Raw genomic sequence first — 16,706 nt, 5'->3', positions numbered from 1 at the left:
CTTTTCCTCTTGTTTGAATATTTTACTTTGTAATGTGCTCAGATACTACATGAAGAACACAGTAAAAAAATCTAGATAGAGGTTTACAATGGCATGAAATCCAGTCTCATCTAACTTGCATTTCAGATGTTACTCCTTGGAATACAGTTTGGGTGATCTGTGTCCTTTTGCTCCCTTCTTCCACTCCTTTCTCCCCCCTACCCCCCGGTCTAAGCAAGATCCTTAGATTTTCCCCATTTAGGTGCAGTAGCATTTTTGACCCATTAAGGAAGCAGTAACACTACTTTACCTGCGAAGGCAAGTCTGTCATTTGAAACACAACCTTGTTAGTACCGCACTGTGTGTGCAGCTGGAGTGGGCGCCTTTTTCTCTCTAATGCCAAAGCCAAAATTTATTACCTTCAGAACTTGAGTCCCACTGTGTCTCTCAAATGGAAAGTACGTTAACTTCATTTTATTAATTAACAAACTATCAGAAATCTATTTACTAATCAAGCAACTGGTGCATGGGGATTGAATGAGTAGCGGAGGGAGAGGTGAATTATTTTCACGGCAAGAGGATTTCAATCCACTGATCTGCATAAATCAATAGGAGAACAAATCCTAGTCATACAAATAGCTGAGGATCGTCAGTAGAAATGAGCAGTGTAATATTGAGACGCCATTTTCCTCCTTCAGATGCATTTCTGTATGCATAAGAAAATATATTAAATCTTTGACACAAAATTTCACAGGCCTTCAGTCACTTTTCATATGCAAGATGAGATATCAAAGAAATGATGAAATCTCAGAATGCATTTAATTCACATGGATGTTTTACAGGGCAACAAATGTAGTTAATGGCGTAAAAAGGCGGGGGGTTTTAAACCTATTCAACGTGTTACTCCTGGACAAGCTGTTCTGTCTTGGGGGCTGACTTTAAGCCTGTTCAGGGAGTCATTGCAAGGCATATGCACCCTTTAAGATGCCTTTTAAAGGCCAGTTGTACAGGGGTGATTTTTCATTTCTTTAGAAATCTGCATTATGTTGGTCATGAAATATTAAAACAGAGAATCTCTGGAGGCTACTAAGGATTTAGTAGGCAATTTAGATGTTTGTGTGTATTGAGGAGTGGGGAAAAAGCTAATCCGATTCCTCAGAAATTTGTCTCTGGATCTAGTAGTTAGTGCCAGGCTCAGATTGTTGGCTGTTAGTGTAAAGTTTTGTATTGTCAGGGCTGTCGGACTAAAATTGCATTAGTCTGAGTTTTCTGAACTAGCTGGTCTTTATAATTCCCTGTGAAACTGATTGAATATCATGCCCACCAGTCTCCAGAATTGAAAATCAGTTTGGAATACTTGGAGTACCATAACCTTATGCATGTATCTGTTGCAGACTGTTCAGTGGTCTGCATAAGCATGTTAACAAGTACATCTATATTTAAACAAAATTAGAAGCCTTTTTTTCGTATCAACTGTACCTTTTACTAAATTAGTAGCTTCGAGTGTCTTTATTCGTTTTCCCTTGTAAATTTGTCCAACAGCTAGCAGGGAAATAGGAGAAGAGGGATCTAGTGGGTAGGCTGGCTGAAAGGGAGCAATGCAGTTGCCAGCAGATGAAAGTAGGGAGGAGAGGGAAGCAGCCACATTAGCTCTGTAAAGTTGAAAGGACCATTTAAACCCACTTAAAAAGTAATCTGGTCCCTTCGTACCCTTTTAACAGTCCACCAGCATTAAAGGCTGTGGCTAATTGTTTGTCCTGGCAAGTTCACCCATCTCTAACTTTAAAATTAATCTTCATGCTAATGGAAAACAAATAGTTCACCAAAGAAGGACTTACACCCTTCAGGGTCGTTTGACTACTGAAGCCATAAACTGTGTTCTGTCTCATGGAAGATTTAAAAACCTCAGGCCCTGTTTAGCCAGTGAGGTTGTAAGAGCACAAGTGCAGCTGCAAGTTAGACTGCAGTGTATCATGTCAAGAAATCCTGGCTCTTCCTGCCACAATGGCTAAGAATCTTTAGTGTCAGAGGGGTAGCCGTGTTAGTCTGGATCTGTAAAAAGCAGAGAGTCCTGTGGCACCTTATAGACTAGCAGATGTATTGGAGCATAAGCTTTCGTGGGTGAATACCCACTTCGTCAGACGCATGCGCATGTGGTATTCACCCACGAAAGCTTATGCTCCAATACATCTGTTAGTCTATAAGGTGCCTCAGGACTCTTTGTTGCTTTTTAAGAATCTTTAGTTCTTCTTCAAGTATTTGTCAGTGTGGATCCCAATGTCGATGTGTACATGTGAGTTTGGAATCTTTGGAACAGTTGTGTCCATCAGCCATGTATGCACCCCGTGCCTCCTTGTGCTTCCCTGTAAGGGTGCCTAACTGGCAGAGCAGTCCCTCTGTCCCTTCATACCACCCATGGTGGTGAGGCGGAAGCTAGCGAGGGTCTGACCTGCTTCAGCATTTGTCTGAGCTTCAAAAAACTATTATGAAAACTGTTCCTCACTTGGGTTAGTTGAGTTATCGATTTTACCATTTAGTTGGACCTTCCAAAGTGGGGGGGAGGGGGCAGAAGAGAGAAGAGACTGTAGGGGGAGACACACTCTGCAGCAGAGCGAGGTTGTAGAACCATTGGAAGTGGAAACTCCAAGCCTCAGGGTTTAAACCTGCCCTTCAGGCAACCGTCTGTTGCCCCCAATAGGCAAGCATAGCTGATGTCTCTTCTGCCTCAGGGAAGGACACATTGCTGATAAATGCTCCATTTGCTGCTGCTCCTCCTGCAGCCAAAAATCAAGGGATGTAAGGCTCAAACTGCACGTCCTGGAGCAATCCATGAAGGTGGCCTCAGACCTCGGGGAGATCTCATCCAAGGTGGAACCAAGGAGCATTTCTTCAGCAAATGCCTCAGCAACAAGGCTCACTTCTGGTTCCAGTGAAGAGAGGAGATTAAAAAGAACCATGTCAGCACCGGGAGTGCGTGCACCAACAGGCACCTCCTTGGCATCATAGATGAGACAGACATCCTCGGCACCGACCCCAGGACAGAAAGACCCCAAACACCGCGTCATATGCTGAGCGCAGCACCTACAGTGGATGTGCCACCCAGTCTGGCCAGTACCAGTACAATCCGCCACCATTGTACTGTTGGTGCTACTGGAGCCCTCTAGTCTCAGTTATTTCATCCCAAAGAGGGTAACTCAGTATATCGCACTATTATGAGCTCCCCACTGTCCCTCAAGGATCAGTCTACCAGACCTCAGGCAACATTCTCGACTTGTTTCCAAAATGTGCCAGAATGCGCATATGCAAGGCTGCTAGGTGAAACAATCCACTCTTGTTTGTAAAGCACTATGCATTGGACTTGGCTGATAGATCCGATGCCAGATTCAGGAGAACAGCATTCAGATTCCTGGTTGACTGATGAACCGGGCACTCCTCCATCCTGAAGAGGATACTGCTTGCCAGGCACTTATAGGGGGATCCATACTGACCTACTCAAAGAAGAGAGAATGGTTACTTACCCTACATTAACAGCGGTTCTTCGAGATGTTGTAATTCGTGTGGATCCTATGACTTGCCCTCCATCTCTGCGTTTGGAGTCCTCAGCTAACATGGGCTACAAATCGAGGGAAGAGAGGGAGGGTCGTGGCTGCTCCAACCTTTATCATCCCTCACGGGAGCATGAGTAGGCACAGGACACATGCAGGGCCCCAAGAGACGGTGCTGTTCAAAAGATTCTGAACTTGTGTGCGAAAGGTGCATTTGCACCTACAGTAGGATCCACACTGACTACAACGTCTCAAAGAATCAGTTACTCTAGGTCACATAACCATTCTTTTCAAGGCATGAAATCTAGATGGTAAACTTGTCACCATGAGTGACTGTTTCCCGTGACCATAATTTCTTATTTGAAGGATTGACTTCCACTTTTTATTGCACTATCACACCAGATGGTCAACACTGGAGATAACAGTAGTTACATCTGTCTTGTTGTCAGTGAAGAATGAGACAATGAAGTGGCTACTAGTGCAGTTTATTAGAACAGGGATTAGGACAAACTTAGTTTCTCTCCATAGACTGCCATTTTGGATATAATATTCATTATGTGCTTTTTGGGAACGTGCTTCTTTTTGTCTCTTATGAGCTTCACGAGTATCCTTCATCTCTCTAGATACCTCTAGCTTATTTGGAAACAATGGGGCCAAGACCTTTCGATTTGGCAACTCATCTTATGGAGAGCAGAAACCTACAGGCACTTTCAGTTCTGGAGGCGGGACCGTGGCCGCTCAAGGCTTTGGGTTCTCTAGTCCAACCAAAGCAGGTATTGTATTAACAAACCCGCTATAAACACCCACACTTACTTGTAAGATATTGAGTAGTGTGTTTCAGTAGTCAGAGATCTACACCCCAGACCCAGTGTATGGAAGATCATATGCATGAGTATTGCCCCTGCATGATACTCCACCATATGGTACTGTGACGGGTTGGATCACAGAAACCCCCTTGGGAGCTGCCACCTGATATGCCCAGACTACTTCTACCCCTGCTTTCCCTGCCAGCTCAGGACTCCAGCACCCTGTCTTGCTGAGCCAGACATACCCGTCTGCTGCAACAAAGACCCAGGGTCTGAATTACTTACCCCAAAGCTGCAGGTTTACCTGAAAGCAGCTCACAGAAGTGTGCTTGTCTTTAACACTAGATGGCCAACTCCCAATGGGGTCTAAACCCAAATAAATCTGTGTTACCCTGTATAAAGCTTATACAGGGTAAACTCAAATTGTTCGCCCTCTATAACACTGATAGAGATGCACAGTTGTCTGCTCCCCAGGTATTAATGCATACTCTGAGTTAATTAATAAGCAAAAAGTGATTTTGTTAAATACAGAAAGTAGGATTTGAGTGGTTCCAAGTAGTAACAGACAGAACAAAATAAGTCACCAAGCAAAATAAAATAAAATGCGCAAATCTATGTCTAATCAAACTGAATACAGATAAGATCCTCACCAGTTCCAGAATGCTCCCTTTTACAAACTAATCTCCTTTTAGCCTGGATCCAGCAATCACTCATACCCCTTGCAGTCACTGCCCTTTGTTCCAGTTTCTTCCAGGTATTCTGGGGGTTGGAGAGGCTCTCTCGTTAGCCAGCTGAAAACAAAATGGAGGGGTCTCCCAGGGGTTTAAATAGACTTTCTCTTGTGGGTGGAGACCCCCTCCTCACTCCTATGCAAAGTTGAGCTCCAAGATGGAGTTTAGGAGTCACCTGGGCAAGTCACATGTCCATGCATGACTCTCAGTTTTTACAGGTAGCATCCATTGTTTACATGCTACCTTGAACGTCCTCAAGTAGACTTCTTATGTGGATTGGAGCATTCCAAGATCCATTGTCCTTTAAGTGTTTCTTGATTAGGAACTTAATTTCAACATTCCTTTCTCCAGGAGCTGACCAAATGCTCTACTAAGGTTATTTAGAAATCAAGCCAGTCCACAGCCAACATTCATAACTTCGAATACGAAAATGATACATGCATACAAATAGGATTAATATATTCAGTAGATCATAACCTTTGAGATATGTTACAGGCATGTGTAGCATAAAACACATTCTAAGCATATTTCCAGAAAGCCTTATGGGAGGTACCGTCACAGGTACCATCTATCTCCTTCCAAAAAACAGGTCCCAGCAAGTGGAAATTCAGATACTAGATTCAAAACTTAATGATTTAGAACCTGAATTACACAAAAACACTTAGTAGACTTTATCTTCACAGGGTTCATTGCAGAAACTGCCATTCAGTTTGTAGGGAAGTGAGCTGTAAGTGTTAGTGCCAGGCGTATATAGCTCACTGACAGTGTAGCGTGGAATGTGATTTATAGAACTTATTGTGAACTGGGTGTTTTTGCCTATTGATGATCCCGAATTCCCTTCTTGTGTAACCCGTTCTGTCATAAACCCATCATGGCCTTGTATGCACCAGAGTCTTTGGTGGGACTTTCCCCAAAAAGTCCAAGTCAGGAAAGCTTCAGATCTACTTTTTAAAAATCAGTCTGACCTTGCTGTTACACATGTGGCACTTTCTCTTCTGTAATTAGTCTGTAGTGAACACTGAAATACATGGTTCAATCCTTGAGGGGGCCATTTAGGGAACTGGGGTAAAAATCTGTCTGGGGATTGGTCCTGCTTTGAGCAGGTGGCTGGACTAGATGACCTCCTGAGGTCCCTTCCAACCCTGATATTCTATGATTCTGTGCTGTTCTGTTGACTATTAAGTTCTTGGAAATCTTGCCTAATCCTTTTTCCTATTCCATGGTAATTTGCCTACTGCAAACATTGGGAGTAATGGAGACTGATATGAAGTCTGTTTCAACTGAACAAGGTGTTTGCCTTGATAATTACCAAACAAAAATAGAAAACCAAAGGGTTAGACAAAACAAGAATTCTTTCATCTAACCTTAGAATACTCCTCCAGTTGGCACCTTTGCAACTTGGAATTTCCTTGGGAAAAGGCTATACAAAGGTTGACGCCATAGAATTCAGAGAATGATGCTCCAACGTACCCCTTACAGAAGTGGTCCTTCATGAGATAGTATTTTAACATGGCAGCCATGGCACTAGTGGTGACTTTGCTTTTGGGTAAGTGAGGTAGCTGATACTGTCAGTTGATGCTACTAGCCTCGGTAACGATGTCCAGTGTTTCTCCTAAATACTACTTTCAGTAAGGCAGAATGCTTGACACACTATCAATCAGGCCAGCCTTGTATCTTTTATCTTGGGTGTTGGAGATAGGTGGTTTCAGTGAATGATTCTCCCCCTCTCCTCCCTTATTGAAGGAAAGGAGATAATTCTCTAACTCCAGTTTCAAAATAAATCTTGAGATGGGATTTTCTGACAGGTTATTGTAGTAGGCGATTTAGTGATGTGGAACCTCCTTAAAGCCCTTTCCACAGCCAAGTCTAGGTGTTAGACACCATAAAAATAGTCTGTAGTTTCCTATTTAGTATGGGATGAAGAAGGGGCATGACTTGCTACAGAGCTTTCTTTTTCCTGGTTTGCCGTCTATATATTGCGTGGCCTTCTTATTTTTATGTTCATTAACACACAGTATACAAGAGAGTCTGGTCCAGAACTAAGCTCCAAGGAGCTAGGTAAAGACCTGTGTCTCTAGAAATAAAGGGTAACCGGATAGCTGATCTGTTTCAATAATTCAGCTCCAGCTTTTATTTTTTCCAGACCTTTGTGTTTACAACCAGACAGTATCCATTCTCTTGGCCTGGACTGGAATTTCACTCCGGGTATTAAAATGCATGGTGTTATCCCAAACCTCCGCCTTAATCGAACAAACCAGCACGTGCCCTACGAGATCCAGGTAGTCAGTTCTAAACAGGCAAACAGCATCAGCAGAGTGAATGTAGAGCAGAAAAATCCTAATAAAAGGTTTTTATTATGTTGTGTAGAAGGAGGAGGTTAAGACACTGAATGGGACCTTGAGGCCTAGTTTAATTCTTGGCTCTGCCACTGATTCCTTGAATGACCATGAACAAGGCACATAATCCCGTGACTTAGTTCCCCATCTCTAATTGGAGGTTAAAAAAATCTCCTTCCCTCATTAGTCCTTTAAAGGTAAATTTACTGTTTGAGGTGCTCAGGTGCTATGGTGGGTAGCGTATAAGAACATAGTGTGATACAGGAGGGCCAGGGAGCAGTGGTAGAGGGGAAATATATAAGCCTTAGGCTAATTAAGATGTGGTTCCCTGTAGACTAGGGAGGGTTGCTACAGGTTAATTGGAGCACCTGTAGTCAGTTAAGGCCCTGTCAGGAACGTAATAAAATCCCCTGCTTCAGGCAGTTGGAGGAAGAGGAGGAAGGAGAGAGGATTGGAGCTTGGACATGTATGTGAGATTTGAAAGACCAGAGAACCAAAGTAAGGGAGACCCTGCCCCTGCGTCTAAGGACCGAGGGTAACTCCACCCACGGGGGAAGAGGGAAAGAGACCCACAAGGGTTGAGAGGGGCTGGGACTCAGCAAGGAGCAAACCCAGACCCCTCTCCTGTTTCCCTCCTCTACCACCTTCCCGGGCCACTAGTGGGGCCCTCAGCGCCCAAGAGCAGGGGCAAGGGGTGGCGTCTTAGCACCCTCCCCCCCCCCCTCAAGAAAAGCACAGGACCCACCATACGAACATCTGCCATCTTGTCACAATAGGTAGAGAAGAGCAAATCTTACCCATTGCATTGAGAATCCTTCCATGTTTTTAAGGATCTATGTGCAGCACAACAATATTGTTGATCCAACAGGTTTGTGTATAAGCTATCTTTCATATCAGATATGTAGCATTTTGTTGGGGGTGTTGTCAGTGAAACCAACCTATGCAGGGAATTTTTCATCCTGTTTTTTTTGCACAGGTTTTCCTTCAGACCTTAATAACTTATCTAATTCCTGGTGATTAGGTTTGTAAAACTGTCTGCAGAAGCTAAGCTCTTCCCTTCTGCAGTAAGGGACATGAGATCATTGATGAAGGATGCATGAGCATTGTTTAAATAAATGAAAAGCATCAGTCTATAATTTATTGCCACATGTATTTTTAATTGCCAGTATAACCCAGTTAACGTGAATACTCCGCTAAATTGCAATTAAAGCATCTAGTTTATATAAAGCAAGTAGACTGTTTTGATTCCTTCACACACCATACAAGCATGAATGTGTGTTAGTGGGCTTTGTACACTGTATATATCCCCTGATGTGTATCTAAATTTAAATTGAAAATTATGCTCTCTAAAATGTAATTCTGGGAATCAAGCTCAGCTGCTCAAGCAACCCAAACTGCACTTGCCCATTGGATAGTCTGTGTGTCTTTGGGCTGGTTTTGGAACGCGTTCACAAGCTTTCCTACCCAGGCCTTTTGTAATAAAATGGGCTGCATTTTGGAAGCTTGGTTGTAGCTGTATTATCCATAGATAATACTGTGACCATGTACAGGAATGTCCGCCCTGCTTCTAGAATCTGTCTACTTGGAAATCTAACTTTGTTTTTCTTTTTTTCTGTGTTATTGTTTACTTGATGTTCTTGTCCCTTTTTTGCCTCTGTTTTGCTCAGGTGGCTTCGGTGCTGCTCCAGTGTTTGGCAGCCCTCCCACTTTCGGGGGGTCCCCTGGGTTTGGAGGGGTGCCAGCATTCGGTTCAGCCCCAGCCTTTACAAGCCCTCTGGGCTCGACGGGAGGCAAAGTGTTCGGCGAGGGTACAGCTGCAGCCAACACCGGAGGATTTGGGTAAGCCAAAGAGGGTCTAGGGACTGGGAAATCAGTGTTCTTGTTCTGTCTGAAACTGTTATGCTTCATTCTGTATCCAATTGATTCTGCAAATAAAGAAGGGTCTAGGGATCTAGGGTTGATCAGTGAGCAATGGGCTTCCTCATTAGAAAAGCCCACCCGAAAGGGAAACAGCAAAAAACAGTATTTTATGATTCCGACCATGCTGGCCCTAATGAAAGTAACAGGTTCTCATTTTAATTTGGGAGCTATCAAATTGAACCTTAGAATACAGAAGTGAGAAAGACCTAGGCCATCCAGCCCACGTATCTGAGAGCCGGTTTGTTTCCTATTTGCACTTTTGTTAGTGTGCATTCCAGTCTAGTTCTAAATGTGCCAAGCAAGGGGGCTTGGAATGATAAATATGGAATGATAAATTTGTTTAATCTCTAAAATCAGTCCCACTTTTGGGGTGGGAGAGAGATTTTGAGAAGAGTTCAATATGATAGCTCATCCCTGCACAGACCCTACTAGTAATATGTGGTCGATTCCAGAGATGGAATACTGATTTTTTTACCTTTGATCACTTACATGGCACTGAAATCTTACCTTGCAGCAGACAGCACTTTATTTATTCCCTGTTCCACCGAACAAGTACATGGTTTCAAACCTTGTGAAGCTGCAAATGTTCCACCCCACACTTCAGAGTTGCTGGTAGATACCTAGTTTTCAAGGCGACCCTTTCCTGTATGTACACATCCCATAATAATAATCAGTCCCAATCATTTTCTGCAGGGAATTCTTGGAGAACTGTCTGTCGCAAGATCCAGTGGAAAAACCACCCAGCCTTTATTTTTTGCACTCTGTTGTAATCCCCTCAATCTCAGTGTTTGCATATCTCACAAGTGTCTGCATTGGGTTCAGAGAGGAACCACCTTTACATAATGCACCTCCGTATTTTCCATCTTCAAAATGGGTTTGCAAATGTTAAGTAGTTAATTCTCAGCACCTTCATGGGGCGGTCAGTTAGGTGTTCTCCAAGGCCCACCGTATTCCATGGCAAGCTCATTGTAAATTCTGCTGCAAGATCCCTGAGTTCTGTAGTACTGCAGTGCAGCGGATAAGCTAAAAATGGAGGGGTTTATTCAAATCTAAAAGCAAACACAAGGAATACTGCACTAACTGTATTTAATTGGATATTAAACTCAATTTATGTTGCTCTGCCATAGTGCTTCCAGTTGCTATTGTGCTGCAGAATTTTGTATTGAAAACACACGCACCAAATAGCTAATGTCAGCAGCACTGAAATTTCAAGTCCCATCATTAGGATTCAGAGTTAACATCTCATTTTCAGGAATGTAGCTATTCACATCTTAATGAGAGTTCTTGTTTAAGGAATTGAAGACTTGGGAAGCAAGCACTTCAATGGCTTGCACTCCATTTTCTTCACAACCTTAGAAGCTAGAGACTTGGGCAGCTTTGAAAAGCTTATTCCAAGAGATTGTGTCCCTATTTAAAACAAAAATAAAATGGGAATTGGGTGTCCAAATTCCCTAGGAAGCATTGAAATCCCACCCTAATTGGCTTAAATCAGCTGTGCCCAAACTTTTCCTGTCAACCCCTTCTTCCCCCGCAGTAGTGGAATCTGTCTGCGCCTCCTCCCCCCACCATTACTGCAAGGCGTTGGTGGGGGGGACGGATGACAGATAGGTTGAGAAGCTGAAATGCAGGTAATGTCATTTGCCCAAGGTGTTGGAGGTAGGATTAGTACTCTAGGATTAGTACTCAGCTCCTTTCAGTCTTGTGCTCAGCCCATTAGACAGTGCTGCAAAATCAGTCATGTGGTTAGTTGCATCATTTCTCAACAGTTTACATTGCTTTGAGGAAGTGCAGCAAAAAGCAGCTTCTGTTTCTTGATACCTGCAAAGTTCTTTATCAAATCTAAAGACAACTTGGGATGGGGACAGGCCTTCGCTGTCACCACCTTAATGTCAACTCCCTCCAAATTCTCAATCTCGCAGTGACGCTGCATGAGAAAATCCCCGAGAATCTGGGAGAGGAGTTTGGTCACAACTAGATTGATAGGTTAAGGTCTCCAGCTCTAGAAATAGAACTTACGCCGTTAAAGTAAAGTCAATGGCAATGACTTGTAATTTTTCTATTTTTTGTATTCTTACCTTGCCTAGTCTTTTTCAACAGCCTGTAGTAGTAGCTGAAAGATTGAGGCAGTTAAACCACAGGTTTCTTTGTTGCTAATTTTACGTCCAGTTCTTTCCATAGCTAGTAGAGATGGTTTATTTGATAGAAGCACACAGCCTGGGGAGACAGAACAGTCATAAAAACCTTGTCAACCACTGGCCCTTCCTCCCCCTCTTAAAAAATACTAAGAAAAGCAATATCACATTTCATTTACAATCAAGAGCCAAAGCCATCTGCAACTAGCCACGTCAACAATCTTATTCAGGGCTATAAGTGGCTAGCAGGCTTAAGTGTTGAAAGGCAAAGTGACTGAAATGCCTGTCTGAATCTAATACCATATATGGAAACTACCTGCATAGACAACTGTCTCTTAAAGAGAGCAAGGCAGAGAGGATTACTTTTCTTTATCAAGAGACTTGCATGCAGCACTTCTGCAAGGGCTGTCTCTTTTCGAGATGTATGTTTTGATGCTTCAAAGAATGTACCCTTGATCTGAATGGCTGGAGATGTGAATTAATTCACTGTCGGTTCATATTGAGTTTCACAAATGAATGGAGCTTGCTGGGCTCAGCCTACTACCTACTTGACATTTTATCAGCATCAGGAAACAGGCACACTGTTTAACTTGACTGGCATCTCTGGCTGGCTGCATTACTCCGTGCTGAGGTGCATTATCAGAGCTTTGTGATGAGAAACTTGGATAGCTCATGCCCACACTATTCCCAGTTCCAGATATTATATCTGTGGTATAAGCCCATTGTTTTCAAGCATAAATATAACATACAAAATTGTGAGAGGGCGTTGGTGCCAGTGAGAACCATGTTAGATGGAATTATCATGGCATTTCATTGATGTGATACTGGCGGTGGTGGGTTATTTTTAAAAAGGAAATATTTGCCTGTACAGTGCTTGGTTGGATGGGGTGAGTGGGGAAGGGTAGATCTGCTTTCTCTCTATAAAGCTACATTTGAGTATCATTTTTCAGACAGACTGTGTCCCCCAAAGCTATAAAGTTAATAATTGTTCTAATCGGTAAAGTGAGAGAAGTGTCAAAGGCAAGGAGAGGTTCAGGAAGGAAGCAGAATGATGCATACTTCAGAATAGAAAGGAGAAGGAAATAAGGCTGGAGAAGACTTTATGGAAGGGCTGTATTGTTCACTGAATAAGGCACTGCCCTGGGAATCAAGAGACTGGGTTCCAAATCCTGGCGCTGTCATACCCCTTGCTGTGTGACCTTGGGCAAATCACACAACCTCTGTCTCTGTTTTCCCCCTCTGTAAGATACAGTAATGATGCAGAATTTTTGAGCTGGATGGATAAAAAGTGATGGTGGTGGGGGTGATTTATTATATTCCCCATGATGGCAGGAGTTGGGATTTCGTGGAATGAAAATGCACCACAGTTGCTTGTCATGTGTTAAGTTAAACTTTTTCTCCATGTGCTCACTTCTTGTTTCCTCTGAAGGGCAGATGGGCAGAAGGGTGGTTGTAGTACTGTGCAAAATTCTTAATAAAACCAAGAAATAAGCATCTCTCAGTGAGTGGGTATATAATAATAGAGGTTCTGTGGGCTTCAGGGGGTGCTACTTTCAGGGAGGTGGGGGCAGACACGTGGTCTTCCTTTATTGAGTGATGAAATATTTGTGTTTTCTCTTTGAATTGCAGTTTTGGTGGCACCAGTAACAATACTGCATCATTTGGCACCCTGGCAAATCAAAATGCTCCTACATTCGGGTCGCTGTCCCAGCAGACTACTGGTTTTGGCACACAAAGCAGTGGATTCTCTGGCTTTGGGTCAAGTGGAGGAGGTATGAGGAGCTGAAATGTCCCTGTCAGAGAGTGAAGTGGGAGAGACCTAGCATATCCCTGTGCCTTGCTCCCATTGCCTGTTGGGGTTTACGAAACTGGGCGTGGGAGAAGAATTGAGAGGTGTATTTTTCCCCTTTCGGATTACAATAAATGCCTATTTCAGTTTCCTATTTGATTTTACCACAAATTTGAGAGAGCGAAGGCTAAACAGGCATCAGGTGGATCTCTGCCCAGAAATCTTAACTGGCAGAATCCAAGAGAACACAGCCAGCCCTGAGGGGCCCTGAGCCTCGCCACCCGGGGCTGAAGCGCCTGAGCCAATGTAGCTTTGTAGGGGCCCGTGTGGTGGGGAGCCCCAGGCAATTGCCCTGCTTGCTACCCCCTGGCTTTTACGTGCAGAAAAACAGTTGTGACACGGGGGGCGTGGAGTTTTTAGCACGTTTGGGGGGGGGCTCAGAAAGAGAGATTGAGAACCCCTGTTCTAAGGGAATATGGGAGGGTGACCATACTATGTGTCGCATGCATTCTTTATGCCTTTAACAATAATCCTTCTTTAATCTTGCATTTCTCTCAGGCTTTGGCTTTGGACCATCTAACTCGTAAGTACCCATCACTGCCTTGTATCTGATTTTCATTAAACACATAAAAAGAACTAGAATAGAAATGCTAGATGATGTGTGAAAGGAAGCTTTGGAAAGCACACTAAAATGCTAATCCTAGTTGAAATTTTAAGCAGTAAAGGAGGATTAATTCATTATTGTTTCTCCTTTTAATAGTAATATACACAGCTCAGTATCTAGATGGCAAGTTTCTTGATCGTGTCCTTTCCTATGTAGTGAACTGTAAATTTTCTTTTACAGGGATTATGTAGTACTTTTTTCTCTTGGTCGCAAAATGCATAGTAGGGATAAGTAAATATTTATCCCCATAGTAGAAATGGAAATATGGTGCAAAATACTAGATCATCTTCCTGATCTAAATGAGGCTTTGTCTAGTGGTTAGAGTACTCTTAGGAGGCAAGATTCCTATTTCTATCCCCACTCTGCCACTGAGTTGCTGGGTTGCCTTAAGCAAGTCATTTAAACTTTGTGCTTCTGTTTCCCCATGAGTAGAATAAACATAAGCATATCTACTTAACAGGTACATTGAGACAGTGTTGTTAAAGCTCTCTCAGATCCTCAGTTGAAAGGTGCAGGAAGTGCCAATGCGTTCTATTAAAAAGCTTCCAGTGGCACGTTGATTGGGATGGAGGTTCTTGGACGCTTTAGAGATTTTCTAGATTGCTCTAGATGAAGAGGGACTCTCGCTTTCACTGTTGTGTTGTGCTGCTGTTTCACAGATCCACCTCTGGGTTTAGTGGTTGGAGAAGCTGAGAGGGGATGTTCATGAGCCCCTTCCACCCACGCTGTCGTCAGCCAAGTTAGAGCTGCTCAGTTTGTGAATCCTCTTCACGCTCAAGCATCAGATCATCTTTCCTTTGAAATATCAATTCTACTTCCTTTTTTAAAAACCCTTAATGCTGATTTTTATGCAATACTTGTTCTTGCTCTTTAATAAACTGTTTTATCTGCTTCACTGTGGTTTGTGTGGAAGAATTTTTCAGCACGTATCCAGAAAAAAACAAGCTTGCATTATACCAGCTCCATTTGGATTGGATATAGATGCTGTGAAAGGATGCCTCTTGTCCAGCCCACTTATGTAAGAGAGAAGGGGCTGTATTGGCCAAATTCAGCCCTTGGTCTAAACCAGTGCAGCTTTCATTGAAGTAAATGGAAGTCAGTCTTTTTTTTTTTTATGACGGGGCTAGTATATTTGACCCATCAAGTGACAGCTGTGCATGCTCACCTCACTGAAATGCCAAGAATCATGGGTCCAGTCTGAGCCTGCTGGGGAAGGAGAAAGTCAGTTCAAATGAGAAATTAGGAGAGTACAGCACAAATACTGTTAGCGGCCATGCTCAATAAAGTGGTGGGGAGCCAGGGCTCTCTCCATTTCATTTTTATAGTAGGCTTTGCAAAAAATGATCACAATTGAGTACAATTTTTATAGGGAAGACTTTTAGCCTTTGTATTAAAATATGAAATCCATCTAGAAGCACTAATGCTTTTCATCTTATGGCTTTGGGCATTGGATCTCCCTGTCAGCTACACTTTTACCAACCTCTGTGAGATATTTTTCTTAGTGGCGCTCCGCTCCAGTCAGTAACATTTGTGAATTTGTCTTGTATGTGTTTACTTGAAAATATATAGCAAATGTTTTTAAAGCATGCCTTGAAGGCATCCAGAAAAACATTTTCTCTCTATTTTAATGCATCTGACCTCGATGAAACCCCCAAGTGATGTAATGGATTTTCTCTGCACTATGAAAGATGCGTTTGAAGTAGCAGCTTGATATTAGTTTGATGTGTTGTACTTCCCCCGAGGAGGGTCTGTATAAGGATAGTTAAGTACTAGAATAGGCTTCTAAGGGAGTTGCAGAATCCACGTCTTTGAAGGTTTTTAAGAACTGTTTAGACAAACACCTGTCAGGGATGGACCAGGTGTAGATGGTCCTGCCCTTCCAGACATACATTTCTATTGTTCTGTGGCTGGTGTTGACTTTATTTTTACTGCATGTAGTTAAGGCAGTATCTCATATCAGCAGTCCCCTGAAAAACCCGTTTTCAGGGGTTCATAACTCCAGTTGACGTGCAGTCCTATCAGTTGACTCTGCTTCCCATCCCAGCTGTGGAAGGTGACTCTCGTGTGTTTCTACAGTGACACCCATTTGTCAACTAGGAGTGACGTTGGGTAAGTTCAGTTTAAAGGGACAGTCATAGAAATGCAGGGTTTGTAATTTAATGTGTATAAGAAAGAGGGGAAGCTTTTGTTAGATGTGGACAGGCTTTTATGAAGCTGTAAGCACTGCAGCTCTACTCTCACCCTGCATTTCACAACCCACGCCAGGTGAAGTAGCACTGTTTTAGCCCCTCTAGTACTAAAGCTGAAGTTCCAAACTAATAAGGAGATGGGGTACTATCAGAGAGCTTAGAGCATGGCATCCTTGTATAGTGTGCTCCTTGTCTACACCCAGTCTCACCAAGCCTAATTGTGCTGCTGCCGTCCCTGTGGTTTCCTTCATACTTATAAATAGAAGCTGGTTTGGCCCAAGTGGTTGACCTTAAATTCTTTGCATTAATCCTCCATCGCTGTGGCATGTGACACCTCCTAGCAAGGCCGTATCAGCTGTGCTCCCCCAGATAGCTAACAAATCACTTGCTATGAAGCAGATTGGCTTGGTAAGAATGTGAGGCTGGCATGTTAAGCCATTTAGAGTTCCCTTTTTAGGATGATGGGAGCAGTTGGGAGACGTCCCTGCTCTTGCTCAGTACCTGTTTCGCTCCTTTCCCAGTGAAAGTGGAGTGGCAAAAGGATTGCTTCAGGCTTCCATTAAAAGAAAACACCTGTGGTTTTATCCTGAGTGCAGCAACCCCACAATCTTAGTG

At 43.1% G+C, this 16,706-nt stretch overlaps 1 protein-coding gene across 3 annotated transcripts in view; it reads left to right on the top strand.

Annotated features, from left to right (window-relative positions):
* NUP214 (nucleoporin 214) overlaps positions 1 to 14,797 on the top strand; it is a 78,717-nt gene extending 63,920 nt beyond the window's left edge. For 2 of the 3 annotated variants that reach the window (XM_054007456.1, XM_054007455.1), the window contains exons 32-36: positions 4,148 to 4,297; positions 9,065 to 9,236; positions 13,079 to 13,221; positions 13,797 to 13,821; positions 14,562 to 14,797. In XM_054007456.1, the coding sequence (XP_053863431.1) occupies positions 4,148 to 4,297; positions 9,065 to 9,236; positions 13,079 to 13,221; positions 13,797 to 13,821; positions 14,562 to 14,595 (524 nt within the window). In that variant the 3' untranslated portion in view covers positions 14,596 to 14,797. The remainder of the gene's footprint in view (positions 1 to 4,147; positions 4,298 to 9,064; positions 9,237 to 13,078; positions 13,222 to 13,796; positions 13,822 to 14,561) is intronic. The other variant, XM_054007457.1, reaches the window with a different exon arrangement.
* The last annotated feature ends 1,909 nt before the right edge of the window (positions 14,798 to 16,706 follow it).

This window comes from Malaclemys terrapin, chromosome 17 (assembly GCF_027887155.1).
Source record: "Malaclemys terrapin pileata isolate rMalTer1 chromosome 17, rMalTer1.hap1, whole genome shotgun sequence".
In the NCBI taxonomy this organism is placed as follows: domain Eukaryota; kingdom Metazoa; phylum Chordata; order Testudines; family Emydidae; genus Malaclemys; species Malaclemys terrapin.
The sequence above is the reverse complement of the archived record's forward strand: the minus strand, read 5'-3'. Positions and strand labels throughout refer to the sequence as shown.